Below are 24221 nucleotides of genomic sequence, written 5' to 3' on the forward strand. Positions count from 1 at the left end.
CCTCATTTCCCCTCGCGCTGCCAGGGGACCCCCTCTCGCTTTACCGCTGGAGCCATACCAACCCCCCAAAAACACACAGACAGAGGGCCGATTCTTACTCCGACATAGAGACAGAGAGATAGAGAGAGAATGAGAGAGAGAGGCAGAGAGAGGGATAGTTTATTTCACTTTTGTTTATTATCTATTACACTTGCTTTGGCGATGTAAACATATGTTTCCCATGCCAATAAAGCCCATTAAGGAGAGGAGAGGAGAGAAGAGAGAGAGGGAGAGAGAGGAGAGAGAGAGAGGAGGAGAGAAAAAGCGAGAGAGAGAGAGAGAGCGCTAGAGAGAGAGAGGAGAGATCGCTTGAGAGTGAGAGAGAGAGAGAGAGAGAAAGAGATAGAGGAGAAGGAGAGAGGAGAAGGAGAGAGGAGAAGGAGAGAGAGGAGGAGATAGAGAGAGAGAGCGAGCGAGAGAGAAGGAGAGAGAGAGAAGAGAAGGAGAGAGAGAGAGAGAGAGGAGTGGAGAGTGCTAGAGAGAGAGAAAAGGAGAGAGAGAGAAGAGAAGGAGAGAGAGAGAGGAGTGGAGAGTGCTAGAGAGAGAGAGAAGGAGAGAGAGGAGTGGAGAGTGCTAGAGAGAGAGAGAAGGAAAGAGAGAGAAGGAGAGAGAGAAGAGAAGGAGAGAGAGAGAGAGAGAGAGAGAGAGAGGAGTGGAGAGTGCTAGAGAGAGAGAGAAGGAGAGAGAGAGAAGAGAAGGAAAGAGAGAGAGAGGAATGGAGAGTGCTAGAGAGAGAGAGAAGGAGAGAGAGAGAAGAGAAGGAGAGAGAGAGAGAGGAGTGGAGAGTGCTAGAGAGAGAGAGATCCAATAGAAAGGTGATGTGCTTCTTGTGAAGTACTGGCTATTTACCAACAGAATCAGTCATAAATAAACATGAAATATGCATCAGATAAAGCAGCTCTCTGTCAAACACAAACTACATAACAGCGGACTCTGTTCAAAGCTCAATGAATTTGAGTTAAACAGAAATGGCACCCTATTCCCTATATATAGTGTATTACTTTTGACCAGGACCGATAGGGAATATATAGGGACTAGGGTGCCATTGGGGACACAGCCTTGGTCCAGATTAATGATGTACTCAAGACTCAAAGGGCTAACAAGCACCCATCCACTCTTACCTCCCTCCATTCAATTCATTAAGAAAGGGAATCTTGACCAAATGTAGCAATTCTGCAGCAAAACTGAAAGAGCTCTTTTGTACTTCTATTAAGTCTCCAGTGTAGAGTAGAGCTGCCCCCCACTGCCCAGGCTCATGTCCTGTCTGAGAGAGAGTACAGTACCACTGTGGCTCCCATTCTGCAGCCCTTTCATTCAGCCACTACAGTGTGTGTGTGTGTGTGTGTGTGTGTGTGTGTGTGTGTGTGTGTGTGTGTGTGTGTGACTGGTTATGTTCCATTAAGGAATACAAGGCTGACTGATAATGTTCCATTATGGAATACAAGGCTGACTGATAATGTTCCATTAAGGAATACAAGGCTGACTGATAATGTTCCATTATGGAATACAAGGCTGACTGATAATGTTCCATTATGGAATACAAGGCTGACTGATAATGTTCCATTATGGAATACAAGGCTGACTGGTAATGTTCCATTATGGAATACAAGGCTGACTGATAATGTTCCATTATGGAATACAAGGCTGACTGGTAATATTCCATTATGGAATACAAGGCTGACTGATAATGTTCCATTATGGAATACAAGGCTGACTGATAATGTTCCATTATGGAATACAAGGCTGACTGATAATGTTCCATTATGGAATACAAGGCTGACTGATAATGTTCCATTACGGAATACAAGGCTGACTGGTAATGTTCCATTACGGAATACAAGGCTGACTGGTAATGTTTAATTATGGAATACAAGGCTGACTGGTAATGTTCCATTATGGAATACAAGGCTGACTGGTAATGTTCCATTATGGAATACAAGGCTGACTGGTAATGTTCCATTATGGAATACAAGGCTGACTGGTAATGTTCCATTATGGAATACAAGGCTGACTGGTAATGTTCCATTATGGAATACAAGGCTGACTGGTAATGTTCCATTATGGAATACAAGGCTGACTGGTAATGTTCCATTATGGAATACAAGGCTGACTGGTAATGTTCCATTATGGAATACAAGGCTGACTGGTAATGTTCCATTATGGAATACAAGGCTGACTGGTAATGTTCCATTATGGAATACAAGGCTGACTGGTAATGTTCCATTATGGAATACAAGGCTGACTGATAATGTTCCATGATGGAATACAAGGCTGACTGGTAATGTTCCATTACGGAATACAAGGCTGACTGGTAATGTTCCATTACGGAATACAAGGCTGACTGGTAATGTTCCATTACGGAATACAAGGCTGACTGGTAATGTTCCATTATGGAATACAAGGCTGACTGATAATGTTCCATTATGGAATACAAGGCTGATTGGTAATGTTCCATTATGGAATACAAGGCTGACTGGTAATGTTCCATTATGGAATACAAGGCTGACTGGTAATGTTCCATTATGGAATACAAGGCTGACTGATAATGTTCCATTATGGAATACAAGGCTGACTGGTAATGTTCCATTATGGAATACAAGGCTGACTGGTAATGTTCCATTATGGAATACAAGGCTGACTGGTAATGTTCCATTATGGAATACAAGGCTGACTGGTAATGTTCCATTATGGAATACAAGGCTGACTGGTAATGTTCCATTATGGAATACATGGCTGACTGGTAATGTTCCATTATGGAATACAAGGCTGACTGGTAATGTTCCATTATGGAATACAAGGCTGACTGGTAATGTTCCATTATGGAATACAAGGCTGACTGGTAATGTTCCATTATGGAATACAAGGCTGACAGGTAATGTTCCATTATTGAATACAAGGCTGACTGGTAATGTTCCATTATGGAATACAAGGCTGACTGGTAATGTATCGGAGACTAACCAACTCATAGGGTATAAACACACATATGAACTGTGTTTCTATCCTATAATGTAAAGCACTTTGAGCTATATAAATCCAATGCATTTATACAATCAGTGTGTTGTGGGCCCTACATAACACAGACCTACTGTAGGTACTGTATAGCCAATCACTGCATGTTTCACTCTCTCCAATCACCAACTACCTTATAAAGACAACACAATTTGCATCCCAAATAAACCCTATGTACAATGCACTACTTTTGTGGAGAGTCCTATGGGCTCTGGTCAAAACTAGTGCACTAAATATGGAATAGGGTGCCATTTGCAACACAGACACAGTTTAAAGCAGGTACCAATAAGGGCATGATGCTTGTAGGGGAAAATAAATGGAATGTCATAAAGTGGAGTCCAGCCCATAATGCAGTTCTTGGTCTTTAACATGTTATTCCTCATGTCATTCCCTATTTCCCCTCCGTGAGATGACCTGTTTTCCCCCTATATATCTGACCTATTACATTACCAGATTGATGACTGCTAATAGGTTTAAGACTTGTCACTTTAATTGAGGTAGAAAACTATTATTTTCATTCATGATATTTTTGCACAACACCTAATTATAACTATATAAGTATTCCTCTACTGCAGCATTTGACACAGAGAGTAAGTGACAACCTCTCTGAGAGAGAGAGAGAGAGAGAGAGAGAGAGAGAGAGAGAGAAAGAGAGAGAGAGAGAGAGAAAGAGAGAGAGAGACAGAGAGAGAGAGTGTGTTAAAGACTGATCATGAACTGCTGTTAGAGAAACATAGAGGGAACAGAAACCCTAAACCTTACTCACTTCAAAATGCTGGACTGATGATCACAATACCCCTATTGTAATGGCTGTTGGACAGTATTGAGTGTGTGGAAAAATGTGCAGTGGGAATTTCTTGCACATAGAGAAAAGGCAGTCGGTTGGTTGTCAGATGTCTCGCTGAGACGCTGCTGGCACCCTGAACACACATGCACAGACACACACACACACACACCCAGAGCCAAGACGTCTGGCCTCACATGGCACGCCAACTACACGTCTACAGCCGCCAAGCAGAACTAAGACAGGCCAGGGAGGCGCCACACACACACAGACAAACACACACACACAGACAGGCCAGAGAGTGGCTGGCTTTGAAGAAATATTGCATGCTGGGAGCCTGGAGGCTACTGATGGAGCAGAAAAAGATGATAGAATAACGTAGAAGTGCATGACATCATAAATATTCTGACCAATACCAGTATATTATTTCTCTGTACTCATCCTTGCTGCCAATAGATGTATAATTGAGACACAGTACAACCACTGCCCCTGTCTCAGCTGTTATTCTTCTAGTGCCTCAGTGCTTGACTTGGACTGAAACAGGTGCCGATACTCATGTTGGGTGCCGGTACTGTTTATCTTGAGGTGCAGGACCTCCACAATACTTTTGAGCTAAAATGATATGAGAGGAACAGGAGCTCAAGCAGTAGAAAATGTAAGGTGCCAGTACTCAGACCCTGTGAGCGCCTGCTCAAGTCAAGCACTGGGCCTCCCTCTATTTCCCTCTCTCCCTCTAGTTCCCTCTCTCCCACACTTCCCTGCCTCCATCTCCCCTCTCCGTTACAAATCTTACTCCCTCTCCCCCTCACCCTTCCCCTCTCCCTGGGGCTGTCACTGGGCATAGATCCCGTTTGCACATCACTCAGCCCAGCGGAGAGCTTCCAAACCCTGGCCGTCTCAGACCAAACCCCTCTCTCTTAAACCCAACCCCAACTCATCCAAACCCTGGCTGTCTCAGCCCCAACCCCTCTCTCTTAAACCCAACCCAAACTCATCCAAACCCTGGCCGTCTCAGCCCCTGCCCCTCTCTCTTAAACCCAACTCATCCAAACACTGGCTGTCTCAGCCCCAGCCCCTCTCTCTTAAACCCAACCCCAACTCATCCAAACCCTGGCTGTCTCAGCCCCAAGCCCTCTCTCTTAAACCCAACCCCAACTCATCCAAACCCTGGCTGTCTCAGCCCCAAGACCTCTCTCTTAAACCCAACCCCAACTCATCCAAACCCTGGCCGTCTCAGCCCCAACCCCAACTCATCCAAATCCTGGCTGTCTCAGCCCCAGCCCCTCTCTCTTAAACCCAACCCCAACTCCTCCAAACCCTGGCCGTCTCAGCCCCAGTCCCTCTCTCTTAAACCCAACCCCAACTCATCCAAACCCTGGCTGTCTCAGCCCCAACCCCTCTCTCTTAAACCCAACCCCAACTAATCCAAACCATGGCCGTCTCAGCCCCAGTCCCTCTCTCTTAAACCCAACCCCAACTCATCCAAACCCTGGCCGTCTCTGTCCCAACCCCTCTCTCTTAAACCCAACCCCAACTCAACTCAGACACTTGTGAAACAGGAATGAAATGAACAGTTCCCTCTCTCCCCCAGACCTCCTGTATGTTAGAGTGTATGATTGCTGCAGCAGCAGTAGAAGCTTTGAAGTCTGGAAGAAACAGACTGATAAAAAGCAGAAAACAAAAAAACGAATGGTCTCTTTCTCATAACAGACGCAACAACAACCTGAGAAAACGATACCTCTTAATGAGGCGTAATTACGGTTTTGACCCCGCAGTGGGATCTGGCCTGGAGGCCCTGTAGCGAATGTGGTGGACCTGTGGTTTGTCAATGGCTTGCTTCTTTTCTTGTCTACCATACCCATTTTTTGGGGGTGTCTTTTGTTGAGGTTTAACATGTGACATGTCTTTTTGTCAAAAGAAGCCCTACCCTGTCCTCCTGCAGCTGAATTAGGTAAATAAAGTGGAAGCCTCTTTTGTCTTCAGCTGTCAGAGGGGCTTTACACTGTCTCAGTTACCTTGGAAACCTTGGAGAGGTGAAGGAGAGGACAGCCAGAAGAGAAGAGATCCTCCAGCTCTGCAGACACCAGGTAAACGCCTCACTTAGTATGTTTCAAAATCGCACCCTATTACCCATGTAGGGTACTATATGTAGTGCACTATAAATAGGGAATAGGGTGCCATTTGGGACACAACCTTAGCTATTCTCCAACCTAAACTCCCTCACTTCATTTTCTCCACTCTAAACTCTCTTATCCTCTACAATCCAATCTAAACAGATTTAACATTAAAATAACACTTAATGCCTGACAATACTTCAGCAAAATCCACCAAACGATTTTCTATCTGGGTAATATTTCTCCTCTAGGTAATGGTCTCTCCATTTCCCTTAAAAATGAGTTCAGAACTTCAGACCCCTCTCAACCCTCAAGGGTAGTTCTCTTTCCAATATAGTCTTCATTTGGCATTTGGTATTTCCCAGCTCGTATACGAAAAAACTAGCAGCTTGAATACGTACAAGTTATAGATATCGGACTTCACATGATCAAGATGCAGGTGATAAGGCTTTCAAGACTTTAAGTTGCAGCAATTAAAAATTCTGAAACTTTCGCATGCGAGATTCACCTGTCGACAGGTTGACTAGAAAAACAGAATAGACAATGTCCTACCTGTAGGATGCAGGACCCAGCAGCCGTGTTCTCCTTGATGGATACGTTGTAGAAGTTGCTACCGAACACAGGTTCGTTGTCGTTAATATCTTGTAGTACCACATGGACCAGAGCTGTGGAGGACAGGGAAGGCCTCCCTCCGTCTGTAGCCACCACAGTCACACTTGGCCTGGGCTGCGACTCATAATCCAGCTGAGAGAGCGTGGTGATGATCCCTGTTACTGGGTCGATGGTGAACCACTGGGCCTGGTTCTCATCCTGGCCGGCCTGGCCATCCTGGAGGAGGCTGTATGTGATGTCTCCATTGGGCCCCTGGTCATTGTCTCTCGCCGTGACCTGCAACACGAAGCTCCCTGGGAACACCACCTCAGGTATTGCCTGCCTGTACTCCTGCTGATCAAACAGAGGAGGGTTGTCGTTAACGTCAGTGACTTGTATCGTAAAGGAGGACTCAGCCCTGAGAGGAGGGGTGCCTGCGTCTGTAGCCATCACCCTGAGTTCGTATGTGTCCCTCTCCTCTCGGTCCAGGATCTGGTCCACACACATCAGGTAGATTATGTTGTCCTTGGTGGTCAGGGCAAACTTCCCATCCCCTCCTTCCAAGGAGACGTTGACATTGGCGTATTCTCCGTAGTCCGGGTCGGTGACGGAGATGCGTGCGACGTACTGGCCAGGCTGGGCACCCTCAGAGATCTGTGGGGAACCGTCTTCGCTGAGGAAGATGATGGTCATGGTGGGCTGGTTGTCATTGTAGTCCCGGACGTGGATTGTGACGAAGGCGTTGGTAACCTCGGGCTGCGTGGCGTTATCCCTTGCCTGGACCACAAGCTCGTGGACCCTCCGCATCTCAAAGTCCAGCGGCTTGTTGAGCGTGATGACACCCATTCGCGAGTCGATTATGAAGTAGTGCTCTGGGTCGCTCTGCCTGCGGTTGATCTCATAGAGAACAAGGCCGTTGTCTCCCTGGTCAGCGTCAGAGGCAAAGACTTGGAGAATGTTGCTACCCGGCTGCAGATTCTCTGAGATAATGGCGTGGTAGCGACTCTGGTTGAAGACTGGAGCGTTGTCGTTGATATCCTGAACCATCACATCTAGCACCATCTGACCAGTCCTCTTAGGGAAGCCTCCATCGAACGCCTCCAAGGATAAAGTATAAGACGGTCTGGTCTCACTGTCCAGAAGAGTGTTGACCACCAGATCCAGATAGAGAACCTGGTTTGATCCTCTCCGGGTCTCCAAGAGGAAAGCCTGGCCGGGGTTCCCGTCTTTGATGAGGTATCCCTGGGTAGTCAGTTGGCCCTTGTCCCCATCCACCGCCGGCTCTAGGGGGAACCTGGTTCCCACTGTCGTCATCTCCGGGATCTTGAACGCCGCTCTCCTCCGGGGGAACGTGGGAGCATGGTCATTGATGTCATTCACCGTGATTGTCACTTCAATGGTCAAGCCTGTCATAGTCACGGCAATGAAGTTGTACCGGTCCCTCAGCTCATGGTCCAACACCTTGGCTGTCTTGATGATGCCCGTGCTCTCATCTATGTCCAGGTCACTCCCCACCCCGGTGCCCTCATGGTCTGATATGAAGTAAAGACTTGCGGTGACGCCAGGCGGTAACCCAGCACTGATGTCCCCTACGATGGTCCCGGCTGGCTGTTCCTCGTCCAGCTGGAGCTCCAGGTTCCCCAGGACGGTGGAGGAGTGGACAGTGATCAGCTCCAGGACGATGTAGGCCAGCAGCAGGACCCCTCGGCTCCACCGGCCCTCATCCTGCAGCGACCTCGACACAGACCACCCCAAACCCTTGGCCTCGGTCTTCATTCTGATGGCTTCTTCCTAAACCTGAGAGGGACACAGAGAGATGGGAAACGTTAGTGTGCTGCACTGATCGTTACTTCCTGACAATGTGTACATCCCATTTGGCACCATATTCACTACATAGTCCACTTCTTTTGACCAGAGTCAGTAGTGTATTATGTAGGAAATAAGGTGCCATTTGGGAGTCAGCCCAAGAAAACCTCTCGGCTGTTTGTCCCGGTCAGGTCATGTAATCAGGAAACATTCCTGGCTCCTCTTATAACCTGATCCAGCAACAAAAGCTGAGTGCTTTTTATTGGCTTAACAAAGGGAGGGGACAGGCTTTTTCTGTATATTTGGTGAGCTGTGTAAAAATTCTGGAAAATGCCTCATATGCTCTACAGGCTGTGGTCCCAACCACAGTGCATATAATAGATCTCTTGCATCATGTTATTTTCAACCCCTCCCTCCACTCACCTAATAAGTCAACACCTTGTTACTTTGGTATAACAGAGAACCCTTCCTTTACTAGAGAACTGTCCAGACCACAGACCAGGCCACAGACCAGCCTACAGATCAGACCACAGACCAGCCCACAGACCAGCCCACAGACCAGCCCACAGACCAGACCACCGACCAGACCACAGACCAGACCAGTCCACAGACCAGTCCACAGACCAGACCACAGACCAGACCACAGACCAGACCACAGACCAGACCACAGGGATTAAAATCTTTCAAATACTTTGAGTGTTTGATCTAGCCTGCCTTGAATAGCAGGTGGGCATGGTTTGCAGTTATGGTACAATTATATTGGTCCAATAAGCCAGGCAAGCTTAATCAAGTGAAGATAAAGTATTTGAAATGATTTTTAATAGTATTTGAACCCAGATCTCCTGCAGGCGTACGTTAGAACGACAGAGGGAGACGGTTTATGGTCTCAAAATTCAGTTCTAATCAGAGAGACAGGTCCAAATGCAGCCAGGCTCTCTGGTCTGTAACACTACCCTCTAGAGCTACTCTGTGTGTGTGTGTTGGTGTGTGTTTGTGTGCGTGCGTGTGAGAATCATCTGTATTTAAACAGTTTGCTAAAGCACATGCACATATTGAACCAGGGTATATGTTTGCCTGTATGAAACCAATTCTGGGGAAGGCGAGACTGCTGGATTTACAAGAATGTTGACGAGTACTCATAGACAGACTGAGTGTGAGCTCTTATAGAGGGACCGTGTTTGAAAGGCTCTTTACAGTATTGAGTGGTCCCTGAGTCCATATTTCTATGGGGATGTTAACTTGAGGAATGTCCTCCCCAGCTCAATGTGTGGAGAGTAAACCAGGGCCCGAAAAAGTAAAGCTGTGTTATAGCGACAGAGAGAAAACACTCTACTTTATCCACTTGTTTTGAGAGGTGTAAAACTCCCCTGTCTTAATGGAGAATGGAAGCTGAGTGGAGACAGGTGGTGTTTTGAGAGGGGTAAAACTCCTGCCATTTCCCTGTGATATATGCCCTTAAAACGGTTCATAAAACCTCTGAAATGTCGGTCAGCCGCCTTTCAGAAATTACACCTTTGGCAAATCAGTAACCTATATATGTAACCTATATTTCACTACGCACAAGTGATTCTAAATCCATACATTTGCCGGATATTGAGAGCACATTTTCTGCTATTGCCTTAGTCTCTGTGTTGGGTCTAACCTTTTTACAAGACTCAATGGTGGCTCTGTATGGAATAAAAACAAAGAATACTTTAAAGAAATATTGTTAAATAAAGTGCATGGAAGGTGAAAAGGAGCCAAAACTCTGTTTTCTGAGCTGAGCATTTCTTGACATAAAAGGTGGAAAAGTGGAAGTTAGAAATTGTGGAAAGTTGTCAGATATATTGTAATGTATATATAACAGAGGTCTAAGGGCCAGAACTAACTTTTGATAGTACAGTGAACTGTTCAGGGGGACATCCTTAACAGTATGTCCTGACTCTCTCTGTAGTTCTCTGATTATTTAAGACGTAACAGCCAAGAGAGCACTACATTTGAACAACCACAAAGTGTAACTGAGAATGAGGATGATATGGATTGCCACACAAAAAGACGATTTCTACAACACTGAAGAAGAAATACTGTGTAATGGAGCAATTACATTGGCACCCTATTCCCTGCATAGTGTCCTACTTTTGACCAGAGCCCTATGGGCCCATATAGGGAATAGGGTGCCATTTGGGACGACGACACTGTTTCACATTGTAGATAACACAGTTTTGTCAGGAAATATCCCAACTGTTGATGACTTGTAATTTGTTGTGAGACACTATGATGCAATGTGGGCTGTCTAACTGAGCTGACTGTCACCGTCTGCAGAATAGTCCAAAACCACTAAATGTGGGCTGTCTGACTGAGCTGACTGTCACCGTCTGCAGAATAGTCCAAAACCACTAAATGTGGGCTGTCTGACTGAGCTGACTGTCACCGTCTGCAGAATAGTCCAAAACCACTAAATGTGGGCTGTCTGACTGAGCTGACTGTCACCGTCTGCAGAATAGTCCAAAACCACTAAATGTGGGCTGTCTGACTGAGCTGACTGTCACCGTCTGCAGAATAGTCCAAAACCACTAAATGTGGGCTGTCTGACTGAGCTGACTGTCACCGTCTGCAGAATAGTCCAAAACCACTAAATGTGGGCTGTCTGACTGAGCTGACTGTCACCGTCTGCAGAATAGTCCAAAACCACTAAATGTGGGCTGTCTGACTGAGCTGACTGTCACCGTCTGCAGAATAGTCCAAAACCACTAAATGTGGGCTGTCTGACTGAGCTGACTGTCACCGTCTGCAGAATAGTCCAAAACCACTAAATGTGGGCTGTCTGACTGAGCTGACTGTCACCGTCTGCAGAATAGTCCAAAACCACTAAATGTGGGCTGTCTGACTGAGCTGACTGTCACCGTCTGCAGAATAGTCCAAAACCACTAAATGTGGGCTGTCTGACTGAGCTGACTGTCACCGTCTGCAGAATAGTCCAAAACCACTAAATGTGGGCTGTCTGACTGAGCGGACTGTCACCGTCTGCAGAATAGTCCAAAACCACTAAATGTGGGTTGTCTGACCGAGCGGACTGTCACCGTCTGCAGAATAGTCCAAAACCACTAAATGTGGGCTGCCTGACCGAGCGGACTGTCACCGTCTGCAGAATAGTCCAAAACCACTAAATGTGGGCTGTCTGACCGAGCTGACTGTCACCGTCTGCAGAATAGTCCAAAACCACTAAATGTGGGCTGTCTGACCGAGCTGACTGTCACCGTCTGCAGAATAGTCCAAAACCACTAAATGTGGGCTGTCTGACCGAGCTGACTGTCACCGTCTGCAGAATAGTCCAAAACCACTAAATGTGGGCTGTCTGACTGAGCTGACTGTCACCGTCTGCAGAATAGTCCAAAACCACTAAATGTGGGCTGCCTGACTGAGCGGACTGTCACCGTCTGCAGAATAGTCCAAAACCACTAAATGTGGGCTGTCTGACTGAGCGGACTGTCACCGTCTGCAGAATAGTCCAAAACCACTAAATGTGGGCTGTCTGACTGAGCTGACTGTCACCGTCTGCAGAATAGTCCAAAACCACTAAATGTGGGCTGTCTGACTGAGCTGACTGTCACCGTCTGCAGAATAGTCCAAAAACACTAAATGTGGGCTGTCTGACTGAGCTGACTGTCACCGTCTGCAGAATAGTCCAAAACCACTAAATGTGGGCTGTCTGACTGAGCTGACTGTCACCGTCTGCAGAATAGTCCAAAACCACTAAATGTGGGCTGTCTGACTGAGCTGACTGTCACCGTCTGCAGAATAGTCCAAAACCACTAAATGTGGGCTGTCTGACTGAGCTGACTGTCACCGTCTGCAGAATAGTCCAAAACCACTAAATGTGGGCTGTCTGACTGAGCTGACTGTCACCGTCTGCAGAATAGTCCAAAACCACTAAATGTGGGCTGTCTGACTGAGCTGACTGTCACCGTCTGCAGAATAGTCCAAAACCACTAAATGTGGGCTGTCTGACCGAGCTGACTGTCACCGTCTGCAGAATAGTCCAAAACCACTAAATGTGGGCTGTCTGACCGAGCTGACTGTCACCGTCTGCAGAATAGTCCAAAACCACTAAATGTGGGCTGTCTGACCGAGCTGACTGTCACCGTCTGCAGAATAGTCCAAAACCACTAAATGTGGGCTGCCTGACTGAGCGGACTGTCACCGTCTGCAGAATAGTCCAAAACCACTAAATGTGGGCTGTCTGACTGAGCGGACTGTCACCGTCTGCAGAATAGTCCAAAACCACTAAATGTGGGCTGTCTGACTGAGCTGACTGTCACCGTCTGCAGAATAGTCCAAAACCACTAAATGTGGGCTGTCTGACTGAGCTGACTGTCACCGTCTGCAGAATAGTCCAAAACCACTAAATGTGGGCTGTCTGACTGAGCTGACTGTCACCGTCTGCAGAATAGTCCAAAACCACTAAATGTGGGCTGTCTGACTGAGCTGACTGTCACCGTCTGCAGAATAGTCCAAAACCACTAAATGTGGGCTGTCTGACTGAGCTGACTGTCACCGTCTGCAGAATAGTCCAAAACCACTAAATGTGGGCTGTCTGACTGAGCTGACTGTCACCGTCTGCAGAATCTCCGGTAAAACAAGTCATTATTGTCTGTTTCTCATAACAAGAGGATCATTTCTAGTTGTCAGTGGTCCTGTTAAACTAAATCAAATTCATAACTCATTTATTTTGTCCTTCAAAAATAAAATCAACTTCAATGTTCTCCGGGAAAACTCTGAACATGAAAACAGGAGTTGTATTATATGTTGAGGAATCAAGTTTTTTTTACTGTAGAAGAATATTAGTAGAGGCCGACCAGACTCCCCCTAGTGGCAGTACTGTAACATTGAGGGAAATATCCTTGCTTCAGACTGTACAGTACTACATGTATGTGTCTGTGAGTGACTAGGAGCATGTGAGAATGTATGTTGGAAAGTGGATTTGTGCATGCATGTGGGATGCATATATGTGTGCATACGTGTCTTTGCACACACGTGCGTGTGAGTAGCCTATCTCTCTGTGTGTGTGTGTGTGTGTGTGTGTGTGTGTGTGTGTGTGTGTGTGTGTGTGTGTGTGTGTGTGTAGCCTATCTGTGTGTCGTGTGTCGTGTGTCGTGTGTGTGTGTGTGTGTGTGTATGTGTGTATGTGTCTGGTCCGTGGTGGTGACAGTGCGACACAGTGAGCGAGGGAACAGTGCAGAGCAGGAGAGAGGAGAACAAGAGGAGTGGAGAGCGAAAGAGGAGAGCAGTAGGGCTCCTTGCGGTCTGCCCTCTCCTCTCCTCTCATCTCCTCCCTCTTTCCCCTCTCTTGGCTTGGCTCTAATCATGGGTGCTGGAAGCGTTCCTTCTCTAGATGGGATTCCAAGGCTACTTTCAGCCAGTCGTGATTGTGAGCCATCATACAAAAACACAGTACACACTAAAGATAGAAGAAAACCATGGAATTGGAATGAAATAAAAACAGAACTCATTCTAGTTCTGTGGTGAAAACCTACAGTCAGAGCATTCTTTAGTGACAGTTTTTGTGTGTAGACAGCAGAGTTATGAAGTTGTAGCGTACTGTTTATTTCCCCTTTTTCTGTGGCTAAGATATTGAATTTGACATGTTGAACCCTTTGCTTTACATTCCTTTATCTCTGCATGGCTTGTAATTTAATCTAGTTGAGTGCCTTCTAAGACAGTGAAGCAGTTTACAACAAGGATCCGAACACTGTATCTGTTGCTTATGTTCCATCCCAAATGGTACCCTATTCCCTGCATGGTGCACTATGACCAGAGACCTAATCTCAATGGTTTAGACCGTAGAGCTGAAGCTCAACAATGGGGTACAGCGATGTTAGTTGGCCAGGATTTTAAAAGCTTTCACTACTAATTCTCCACTAATAGCAGAGTCTGGAGTTGCTCCATATATTAGGTACAATTCAAGTCCACAGAGATTCCCATTGTGCTGCCAACAAGGAAGTACTTTCAAGCAATAATGATTTACTTTATAGCAAAGCTGAGGCAGGACTTCTAGGTGTTTTTTCAAAGGCACAAATTATGACTTTTAAGGAGGCAGGCATCTTTGAATGCCACGGCAGAACTAATGCAGGCTCTGGTCTTGGTGTGTGTGTGTGTGTGTGTGTGTGTGTGTGTGTGTGTGTGTGTGTGTGTGTGTGTGTGTGTGTTGCAGCTGGAGGACCACTCTGCTGCAGCCTAATAGATCTAGCAGGCCCAGCCACCAGCCTGGATCCGACAGCTCTACTATAGCTCTAACTGTATGATGCCAGATTAAGCCCAACATAAAGTCACAAACGACACACTAACTCAGCATAGTACTATGGCTTTATAGCTCTAACAATGTTCCTTATTCTTCTACTAAATGCTCAATTAAATATATAACGGTATGTGGAAAACATTTATGGTTTGCCCCACTGGCTGACTGGCAGGGATAAGGGGTTTGGGTTCTACTAGCTGCTAGCTAGACAAACAGAGAGCTACCTAGCTGATCAAAGATGTTTCTCCCTCCATGTAGTCTGGAGAGCAGAGGGGGGACAGCGTAGCTCTGCTGCTGCCAGGGGCTTTGAAACACGCCAAAGGGGAATCCAGAATACAGGCCAGATAGGAGCCAGCTAGGAGCCTTATGGGAGGAAAGAAATACAGGCCTGAGCCTTGGGGAAAGAGAAGTCTGTCTGGCACCACACGACTTCAGAGTACAGTAATAAAGATGTTGATGGTCTAATACAGAGGTTGGCAAGCAAAGTGCACAGAGAGCCAGAGTTAAAAGTGGCCCCCTTTCATCTTTATCACTAAGCTTGTGTCCCAAATAGCACCCTATTCCCTATATGGTGTACACCACCTGGTCAAAAAAACGGCACTATGCAGGAAATAGGGTGCCATTTGAGACCTAACCTAAGAAAAATACCTTACATATATAGTGCATTCGGGAAAATATTCAGACCCCTTGACTTTTTTCACATTTTGTTACAGCCTTATTCTGGTGCTCCCAAGTGGCACAGCGGTCTAAGGTACTGAATCTCAATGCTAGAGGCGTCACTACAGACCCTGGTTAGATTCCTGGCTGTATCACAACCGGCAGTGATTGGGAGTCCCATAGAGCGGCGCACAATTGGCCTAGCGTTGTCCGGGTTAGGGTTTGGCTGGGGTAGGCCGTCATTGTAAATAAGAATTTGTTCTTAACTGACTTGCCTAGTTCAATAAAGGTTAAATAAAAATAAATAAACACATTCTAAAATGAATTAAATAAATACAAATCCTCATCAATCTTTGCTATGGGGCTTGAAATCGAGCTCAGGTGCATCCTCTTTCCATTGATCATCCTTGAGATGTTTCTACAACTTGATTGGAGTCCACCTGTGGTAAATTCAATTGATTGTACATGATTTGGAAAGGTACACGCCTGTTTATAATAGGACCCACAGTTGACAGTGAATGTCAGAGCAAAAACCAAGCCACGAGGTCGAAGGAATTGTCCATAGAGCTCCGAGACAGGATTGTGTCGAGGTACAGATCTGGGGAAGGGTACCAAAACATTTCTGCAGCATTGAAGGTCCCCAAGAACACAGTGTCCTCCATCATTCTTAAATGGAAGAAGTTTGGAACCACCAAGAGTATTCCTAGATCTATCCCCTCGGCCAAACTGTGCAATCGGGGGAGAAGTACCTTGGTCAGGAAGGTGACCAAGAACCCGATGGTCACTCTGACAGAGCTCCAGAGTTTCTCTGTGGATGTTTTCAGCGACAGGGACTGGGAGACTAGTCAGGATCGAGGGAAAGATGGACGGAGCAAAGTACAGAGAGATCCTTGATGAAAACCTGCTCCAGAGTTCTCAGGACCTCAGACTGGGGCGAAGGTTCACCTTCCAACAGGACAAAGACCCTAAGCACTGTCATGACGTTGGCCTCTTTGGGTATAGCAAGCCCATCCCCCTCTCCCTGCCACCCCTTGCCTCCTTCAACAAAGTTGATGTGGTCAGAGAGGTCTTAAATTACTGAGAATCTCCTCATGGACACATAGTATAGAGAGAGTAGATTTTCATGGAGAACAAAGGAAATCCTTCCACCTCACAGAACTTGAGGTACGAAGAAATTTCATGTTTTGGAGAAAGTATAACAGATTGGTGAAGAATCCAGCTACGAACTGGTCCGTTTGTCACAACTTGGAGAAGCTCATGGGAGACGGTGTGGCCACATTACCATAACGCTGTTTATATAATAGCCCCAGATATGAGGTTTACGTCTAATTGTTGTATAAGATGAATGAGTGAGTATGATACTGTTTACACAATTTTACAATGTGATTTTGGACTGTTTAATGAATGAAAACTCAAAAAGGGAATTGGATTTGAACTAAATCAGAGGACCGCCCCTGAGCCCAGTTAGGGTCAGACATCCTGGGACAGCCCTTTTCTGCCATTCCGAATAAAAACCCCACTCGGGTTTTCGATCAGCAGACCGAGCTTACCTCAAGAGTCGATGTGCAAGGTAACGAAATTGAGGAAACAAACTTTTCACCAGCGATCAAAACAACACAATATTGATTGCAATTGTTAGCTATGTACAGTACTGTAAATATAGGTAGGGGTGTGTGCGTGTGTGTGTGTGCGCATGTGTGTTGGGGTGTCAGTGTAAGAATGTGCGAACAGACAACGACTTGAGAGGCGTCCAATTGTTCCAAGTGTAAGAACATGCAATTATTACTGATCAAGCCTCTCAATGCTGCAATCACATAACAGAGATAACTGAGATATGATACAGGCTTATCTCTGTAAATACAACATTTGTTCATAGTTTTGTGAATAATTCATAGGAGAGAAGAAGAAAGTGAAATATTTAGCAGAAGTAAAGCAGTGCTTGGGAATAACATTCTAAAACAATGAGAAGAAGCCTACATAACCAACTCATAAAATAACATTTTACATCTGTATATGGCCAGCTATGTAAACTTTAACTCATACAGTATAAGAACTTCATTTAGGTTTTTTAAATAACCTAACCTGCTTGCACCAATTGATTTCACACTGAAAGCAGTAACTGTGCCGCAGTCCTTATGGGAGAGTGGTAGGGGTGTGACAAGCCCTGCAAAAGTAGTGTAGGGAATGTGTGTGACACATAATCTGCAAACGCTGCTGCCGTGCCTGAGCCTCCACGTCACAGAAGGGTGTCAGAGCTAAACAATCTGAAATAAAGGCCACTGTCAAACAATAAACAGCAGCGCTGCCCACAGATGAAACAATCCCAGATGGTCCATCTACTACCAGCCTGACTTGAACCACGAATACAGTACATAGGGGTGTGTGCGTGTGTGTGTGTGCGCATGTGTGTTGGGGTGTCAGTGTAAGAATGTGCGAACAGACAACGACTTGAGAGGCGTATGATAAGAACATGCAATTATTACTGATCAAGCCTCTCAATGCTATCACATAACAGAGATAACTGAGATATGATACAGGCTTATCTCTGTAAATACAACATTTGTTCATAGTTTTGTGAATAATTCATAGGAGAGAAGAAGAAAGTGAAATATTTAGCAGAAGTAAAGCAGTGCTTGGGAATAACATTCTCAATGAGACTCATACAGTATAAGAACTTCATTTAATCTTGTAAATCTTAATCTTATTTAACTCGAACCTCATAACAGATGTTTGATAAGAGATATTTCCGTTAAACAAAAGTAAAGCTAGACAAAGCACAAGTCCAAAGATATTCCCCCGATTATCCCTGTATCTCTTCAAAACACTGTTCCAACTAAGTACAGGTCTGTTTCTGAACCGTGCTTTATCAGAAGGTCTAAACTCAGTGTAGCTTTCACACTCAGGTAGTGTTCCAAATGGCACCCTATTCCCTACACTTTGACTAGGGCTGATTGGGCTCTGGTCAAAGTAGTGCACCATATACAGTAGGCAATGGGGTGGCATTTGGGATACACTATATGCAATAGGGTGCCATTTGGGATGCCGACACAGAATAATCAAAGCTAGTCACCAGCCAGGACTGTATGATCGCAAATCCTGAAAATGATCTTCAAATTCCATGTCAAGACACCAGCTAATTCCAATAAAACCTATGAGCCTTGAAGAGCCGAGTGTTTGGCTGGGAGGGGGTTGGGACGCTGGGGCACTAGGGAGGGGAGCATGGGGCAAATTGGGGCGCCAGAGTCTCTCCACAAAGGAAACCACAGAGTGAATTGTTAATCCGGACTGAATGGATATTAACATGACATGCATGAAGTAAAACTACACAAACAATCTGAATACTTTATATTAAGGCCCGGCTGAAACAGAGCTGTCTGCAGCCACATTCGAAGGTGCCACATTTCTGCATAATGTGGCAATGGAGACCAGAGTCAGCCATGTGTCCCAAATGGCACCCTATTCCCTTTATAGTGCACTATTTCTGACCAAAGGTAGTGCACTAGTATAAAACAAATAGGGTGCAATTTGGGCAGCAGACAAAGTGCTTCCACAGGGGCAGGTCAAGGGAACAGGAAAGGTGCAGGTCAAGGGGCCAGGGAAGGGGCAGGTTAAGTTAAGGGGCAGGTTAAGGGGCAGGTTAAGGGGCCAGGAAAGGGGCCAGGAAAGGGGCAGGTCAAAGGGGCAGGTTAAGGGGCAGGTCAAAGAACCAGGGAAGGGGCAGGTTAAGGGGCAGGTCAAAGGACCAGGGAAAGGGGCAGGTTAAGGGGCCAGGGAAGGGGCAGGTCAAGGGGCCAGGGAAGGGGCAGGTTAAGGGGCAGGTTAAGGGGCCAGGGAAAGGGGCAGGTTAAGGGGCCAGGGCAAGGGGCAGGTTAAGGGGCCAGGGCAAGGGGCAGGTTAAGGGGCCAGGGCAATGGGCAGGTCAAGGGGCCAGGGAAAGGGGCAGGTCAAGGGGCCAGGGAAAGGGGCAGGTTAAGGGGCAGGTCAAAGGACCAGGGAAAGGGGCAGGTTAAGGGGCCAGGGAAAGGGGCAGGTTAAGGGGCAGGTCAAGGGGCCATGGCAAGGGGCAGGTCAAAGGGCCAGGGAAAGGGGCAGGTTAAGGGGCAGGTTAAGGGGCCAGGGAAGGGGCAGGTTAAGGGGCAGGTCAAAGGACCAGGGAAAGGGGCAGGTTAAGGGGCCAGGGGAGGGGCAGGTTAAGGGGCCAGGGGAGGGGGCCAGGGAAAGGGGCCAGGGAAAGAGGCTGGTCAAAGGACCAGGGAAAGGGGCAGGTTAAGGGGCCAGGGAAAGGGGCTGGTCAAAGGACCAGGGAAAGGGGCAGGTTAAGGGGTCAGGGAAAGGGGCGGGGCAAGGGGCCATGCATGGCAAGGGGCAGGTCAAGGGGCCAGGGAACATAGCAGGTCAGGGGCCCAGGGAAAGGGGCAGGTCAAGGGGCCAGGGAAGGGGCAGGTCAAGGGGCAGGTCAAGGGCCCAGGGAAAGGGGCAGGTCAAGGGGCCAGGGCGGGGCAGGTTAAGGGGCCATTGAAAGGGGCAGGTCAAGGGGCCAGGGAAGGGGCAGGTCAAGGGGCAGGTCAAAGGACCAGGGAAAGGGCAGGTCAAGGGGCCAGGGAAGGGCCAGGGAAAGGGGCAGGTTAAGGGGCCAGGGAAAGGGGTGGGTCAAGGGGCCATGCATGGCAAGGGGCAGGTCAAGGGGCCAGGGTAGGTGCGGGTCAAGGGGTCAGGGAAAGGGGCGGGTCAAGGGGCCAGGGAAAGGGGCGGGTCAAGGGGCCATGCATGGCAAGGGGCAGGTCAAGGGGCCATGCATGGCAAGGGGCAGGTCAAAGGGCCATGGCAAGGGGAAGGTCAAGGGGCCATGGCAAGGGGCAGGTCAAGGGGCCAGGGAAGGGGCAGGTCAAGGGGCCATTGCAAGGGGAAGGTCAAGGGGCCAGGGAAGGGGCAGGTCAAGGGCCCAGGGAAAGAGGCAGGTTAAGGGGCAGGTAAAGGGGCCAGGGAAGGGGCAGGTCAAGGGGCCAGGAAAAGCCATCCCCATCACAGAGCTCTGATGTGTGTGCTGTGTGTTCCCTGGCTGTCCATGCACTCCCTCCCCTGGCCATTACAAACACACAGAGCATTGGAAAAACACACGGCGCCTCCGTTCACACGCACACACACGCACACACACACGTCCAGGAAAAGCAAGATCATCTCTTTCCCACATAAACGGAGACCGAATCAGACGGACCTGCCTACGGTATTTGTTGGTTAGGGTGTTTGTGTAAGACGCTGTGCGAGCGAACAGAGAAAAACATGCACTCCTCTTCAGGCCTTTGAACATGATCCTGTCAGATTTGATATTGCTGTGGGCGTGGCTGTATTGGGCCGATTGCGTGATTAGAAACACATGGGCACAGTTATCAGAAAGAGGAGCTGGAGGCTGGCTCCTGACCACATACAGCTGAGAGTAGAGGTCAACTCCTATGGTTTTGTTTTCAGATGAATGACTCACATGTCAACCCTACAAGGCCTACTGTGCCGTTAGTAGCAAGCTTGCTTTAGACTTCACATGAATTGACTACCTACACTACTGTTCAAAAGTTTGGGGTCACTTAGAAATATCCTTGTTTTTGAAAGAAAAGCACATTTTTTTGTCCATTAAAATAACATCAATTTGATCAAAAATTGTATTTATTTATTTTATTTCACCTTTATTTAACCAGGTAGGCAAGTTGAGAACAAGTTCTCATTTACAGTTGCGACCTGGAAAGGATAAAGCAAAGCAATTCGACATATACAACAACAGAGTTACACATGGAGTAAAACAAACATACAGTCAATAATACAGTAGGAAAATAAGTCTATATACAATGTGAGCAAATGAGGTGAGACAAGGGAGGTAAAGGCAAAAAAAAGGCCATGGTGGTGAAGTAAATACAATATAGCAAGTAAAACACTGGAATGGTAGACTTGCAGTGGAAGAATGTGCAAAGTAGAGATATAAATAATGGGGTGCAAAGGAGCAAAATAAATAAATACAGTAGGGGAAGCGGTAGCTGTTTGGGCTAAATTATAGATGGGCTATGTACAGGTGCAGTTATCTGTGAGCTGCTCTGACAGCTGGTGCTTAAAACTAGTGAGGGAGATAAGTGTTTCCAGTTTCAGAGATTTTTGTAGTTCGTTCCAGTCATTGGCAGCAGAGAGCTGGAAGGAGAGGTGGCCAAAGGAAGAATTGGTTTTGGGGGTGACCAGAGAGATATACCTGCTGGAGCACGTGCTACAGGTGGGTGCTGCTACAGTGACCAGCGAGCTGAGATAAGGGGGGACTTTACCTAACAGGGTCTTGTAGATGATCTGGAGCCAGTGGGTTTGGCGACGAGTTTGAAGCGAGGGCCAGCCAACGAGAGCGTACAGGTCGCAGTGGTGGGTAGTGGTGACAAAATGGATGGCACTGTGATAGACTGCATCCAATTTATTGAGTAGGGTATTGGAGGCTATTTTGTAAATGACACCCCCGAAGTCGAGGATCGGTAGGATGGTCAGTTTTACTGGTATGGGTATGTTTGGCAGTATGAGTAAAGGATGCTTTGTTTGCGAAATAGGAAGCCAATTCTAGATATTTAACTTTGGATTGGAGATGTTTGATGTGAGTCTGGAAGGAGATATAAATACAGTGTAGACATTGTTAATGTTGTAAATGACTATTGTATCTGGAAACGGCTGTTTTTTAATGGAATATCTACATAGGCGTACAGAGGCCCATTATCAGCAACCATCACTCCTGTGTTCCAATGGCACGTTGTGTTAGCTAATCCAAGTTCATCATTTAAAAGGCTAATTGATCATTAGAAAACCCTTTTGCAATTATGTTAGCACAGCTAAAAACTGTTGTTCTGGTTAAAGAAGCAATAAAACTGTCCTTCTTTAGACTAGTTGAGTATCTGGAGCATAAGGATTTGTTGGTTCAATTACAGGCTCAAAATTGCCAGAAACAAATTACTTTCTTCTGAAACTCGTCAGTCTATTCCGTTGAAAATCTGCCGTTTCCAGCTACAATAGTCATTTACAACATTAACAATGTCAACACTGTATTTCTTCTTTACACTGTATTATTTGGTAGTGTATGTATCACTTCAACTGCAACTAGCAATTACTACAGTTATCTGTTGTGTCAACATATAGGTATGTTATTATCCCTAGTTAACACAATCACAAGATGAACTAATCTCGTCATCAAATATAAACTGTGCAATTTATACTACAGTAATAGACCGTGTCATACTAACTGATGACCAATGCAACTGGCCCGAAGTTATCTGTTGTGACATCTTCTAGCATCTTCTCAGTTTCAGTTTCAAGTTGTATTAGTTTCAAGTTGTATATGTACAGTATACACATGGTATACACCGTCCAATGAAATGCTTACTTGCAGGTTCCTTCTTGACAATGCAACAACAATAAATAATAAAAGATAAGAATACGAACGTAAAGTAAATGGCTCAGTAGAATAGAATAAACATTTTAGTATATGTATAATACACAATTTATAGTCCAATATTTACTAGTGTTTTGGGGGAAGGAGGGATGGAGGCCAGTGTGGGCCTTGAGGTCATGGAAGGAGCAATTCCCGTACCAGGCTGTGATACAACCGGTCAGGGCGCTGTCGCTAGACCCAGGGAGCATGCCAAATTTCTTCAGCCGCCTTAGGAAGCAGAGATGCTTTGCGCCCTCTTGACAAGATGGTGTTGGTGATGTTGGTCCATGACAAGTCCTCTGTGATGTGGACACAGAGGAACTTAAAACTTGTGACTCTCTCTACTGCAGTCCCATTGATGTGAATCGGAGCATGTTACCTCCTCTGCTTCCTGAAGTCAACATCAACTCCTTTGTTTTGCTGACGTTGGGAGAGGTAGATGTTCTAAAGATGAACTTACCACCAACCATTCATAGTTCATACTAACAGACGTTTGGCATCCTACTATCATAACAGACACATGCTAAGCAGATCATGCCTTGTGAAATCATTGTCTAGTCTTAACTTCAATCTAAGTGTCTGAAACACTGACGATGATGAGCCTATAAACACCTAGCTGTAGGTACTGTAGGTAGGTAGAGTCTCCTGAAACCACTAGCGTGTGTGTGTTTGTACTGTACACTCCCCTCAACCCTGGTCCATGATGGGAAAGCCAGTCCAGAGACTCAAAGGCTCCACTGGCTCGAAGGCTACACTGGCCAACTCGTCTATTGAGCAGATGCTCCACGACTCTCTGTCTTGGGGGAAACATGCTCTGTTACACCAGGGGCCAGTAAAACTATGACAAACCGTACCAGGAGCCAAGACAAGGTCTGCGTCCCAAATGGCACCAATTCCCTATCTAGTACATTACTTTTGACCGGGACCTATGTGCCATTTGGGATGCAGTCTAGGGCCTGCCTGGTCAGTCTTAGAGGAACGTTTTATGGCTGTGTTGTTACAACAATCCTGACAAAAACAACCAGAACATCCATAATTGATTGGCTTTGCTGTGTCAGACCAAGACTAGAGACTGCCAAGTAGATATGACCATCAAAGACTGAGCTGGACACTTTCAATGTACAATGTAGCTGCATACCTCTGTTATTACTGTAGTTAGCCTTCATACGATGTTAATATATACTTCTCTGTTACGGCTGTCAAAAACAACAACTAGGAAATCAATCAGAAAGTCTTGGCTCTGGTATGCTGTTGTGTTCACTCCCCTCCATACAGTATGTTATAAACCCTTCATCCTCATCATCACCCCAGGCACACTGCAAATAGAGTCAAATAATTACCTCATCATGGATCTTCTGGGACTTGACTGATGACATAATCATTGGATTGTCATAAAAGCCCCTCCGAGGATTTCGTCTGCGGTTTCCTCCAACAATTCTGCATAATTTCCATCAGTGTTTTCTTTGTAAACTGTATACAGTTTTTATCCTCAGTCCAGCCACTCTA

At 46.4% G+C, this 24221-nt stretch overlaps 1 protein-coding gene across 1 annotated transcript in view; it reads right to left on the bottom strand.

Moving 5' to 3' along the window:
• The window catches only part of LOC139385716 (protocadherin-16-like), a 168135-nt gene that overhangs the window by 139921 nt on the left and 3993 nt on the right, over positions 1–24221 (bottom strand). Inside the window, exon 2 of the mRNA XM_071130997.1 lies at positions 6499–8334. Within this exon, the coding sequence (XP_070987098.1) occupies positions 6499–8313 (1815 nt within the window). The 5' untranslated portion in view covers positions 8314–8334. The remainder of the gene's footprint in view (positions 1–6498; positions 8335–24221) is intronic.

The sequence above is a fragment of the Oncorhynchus clarkii genome, chromosome 27 (assembly GCF_045791955.1).
Source record: "Oncorhynchus clarkii lewisi isolate Uvic-CL-2024 chromosome 27, UVic_Ocla_1.0, whole genome shotgun sequence".
NCBI lineage: Eukaryota > Metazoa > Chordata > Actinopteri > Salmoniformes > Salmonidae > Oncorhynchus > Oncorhynchus clarkii.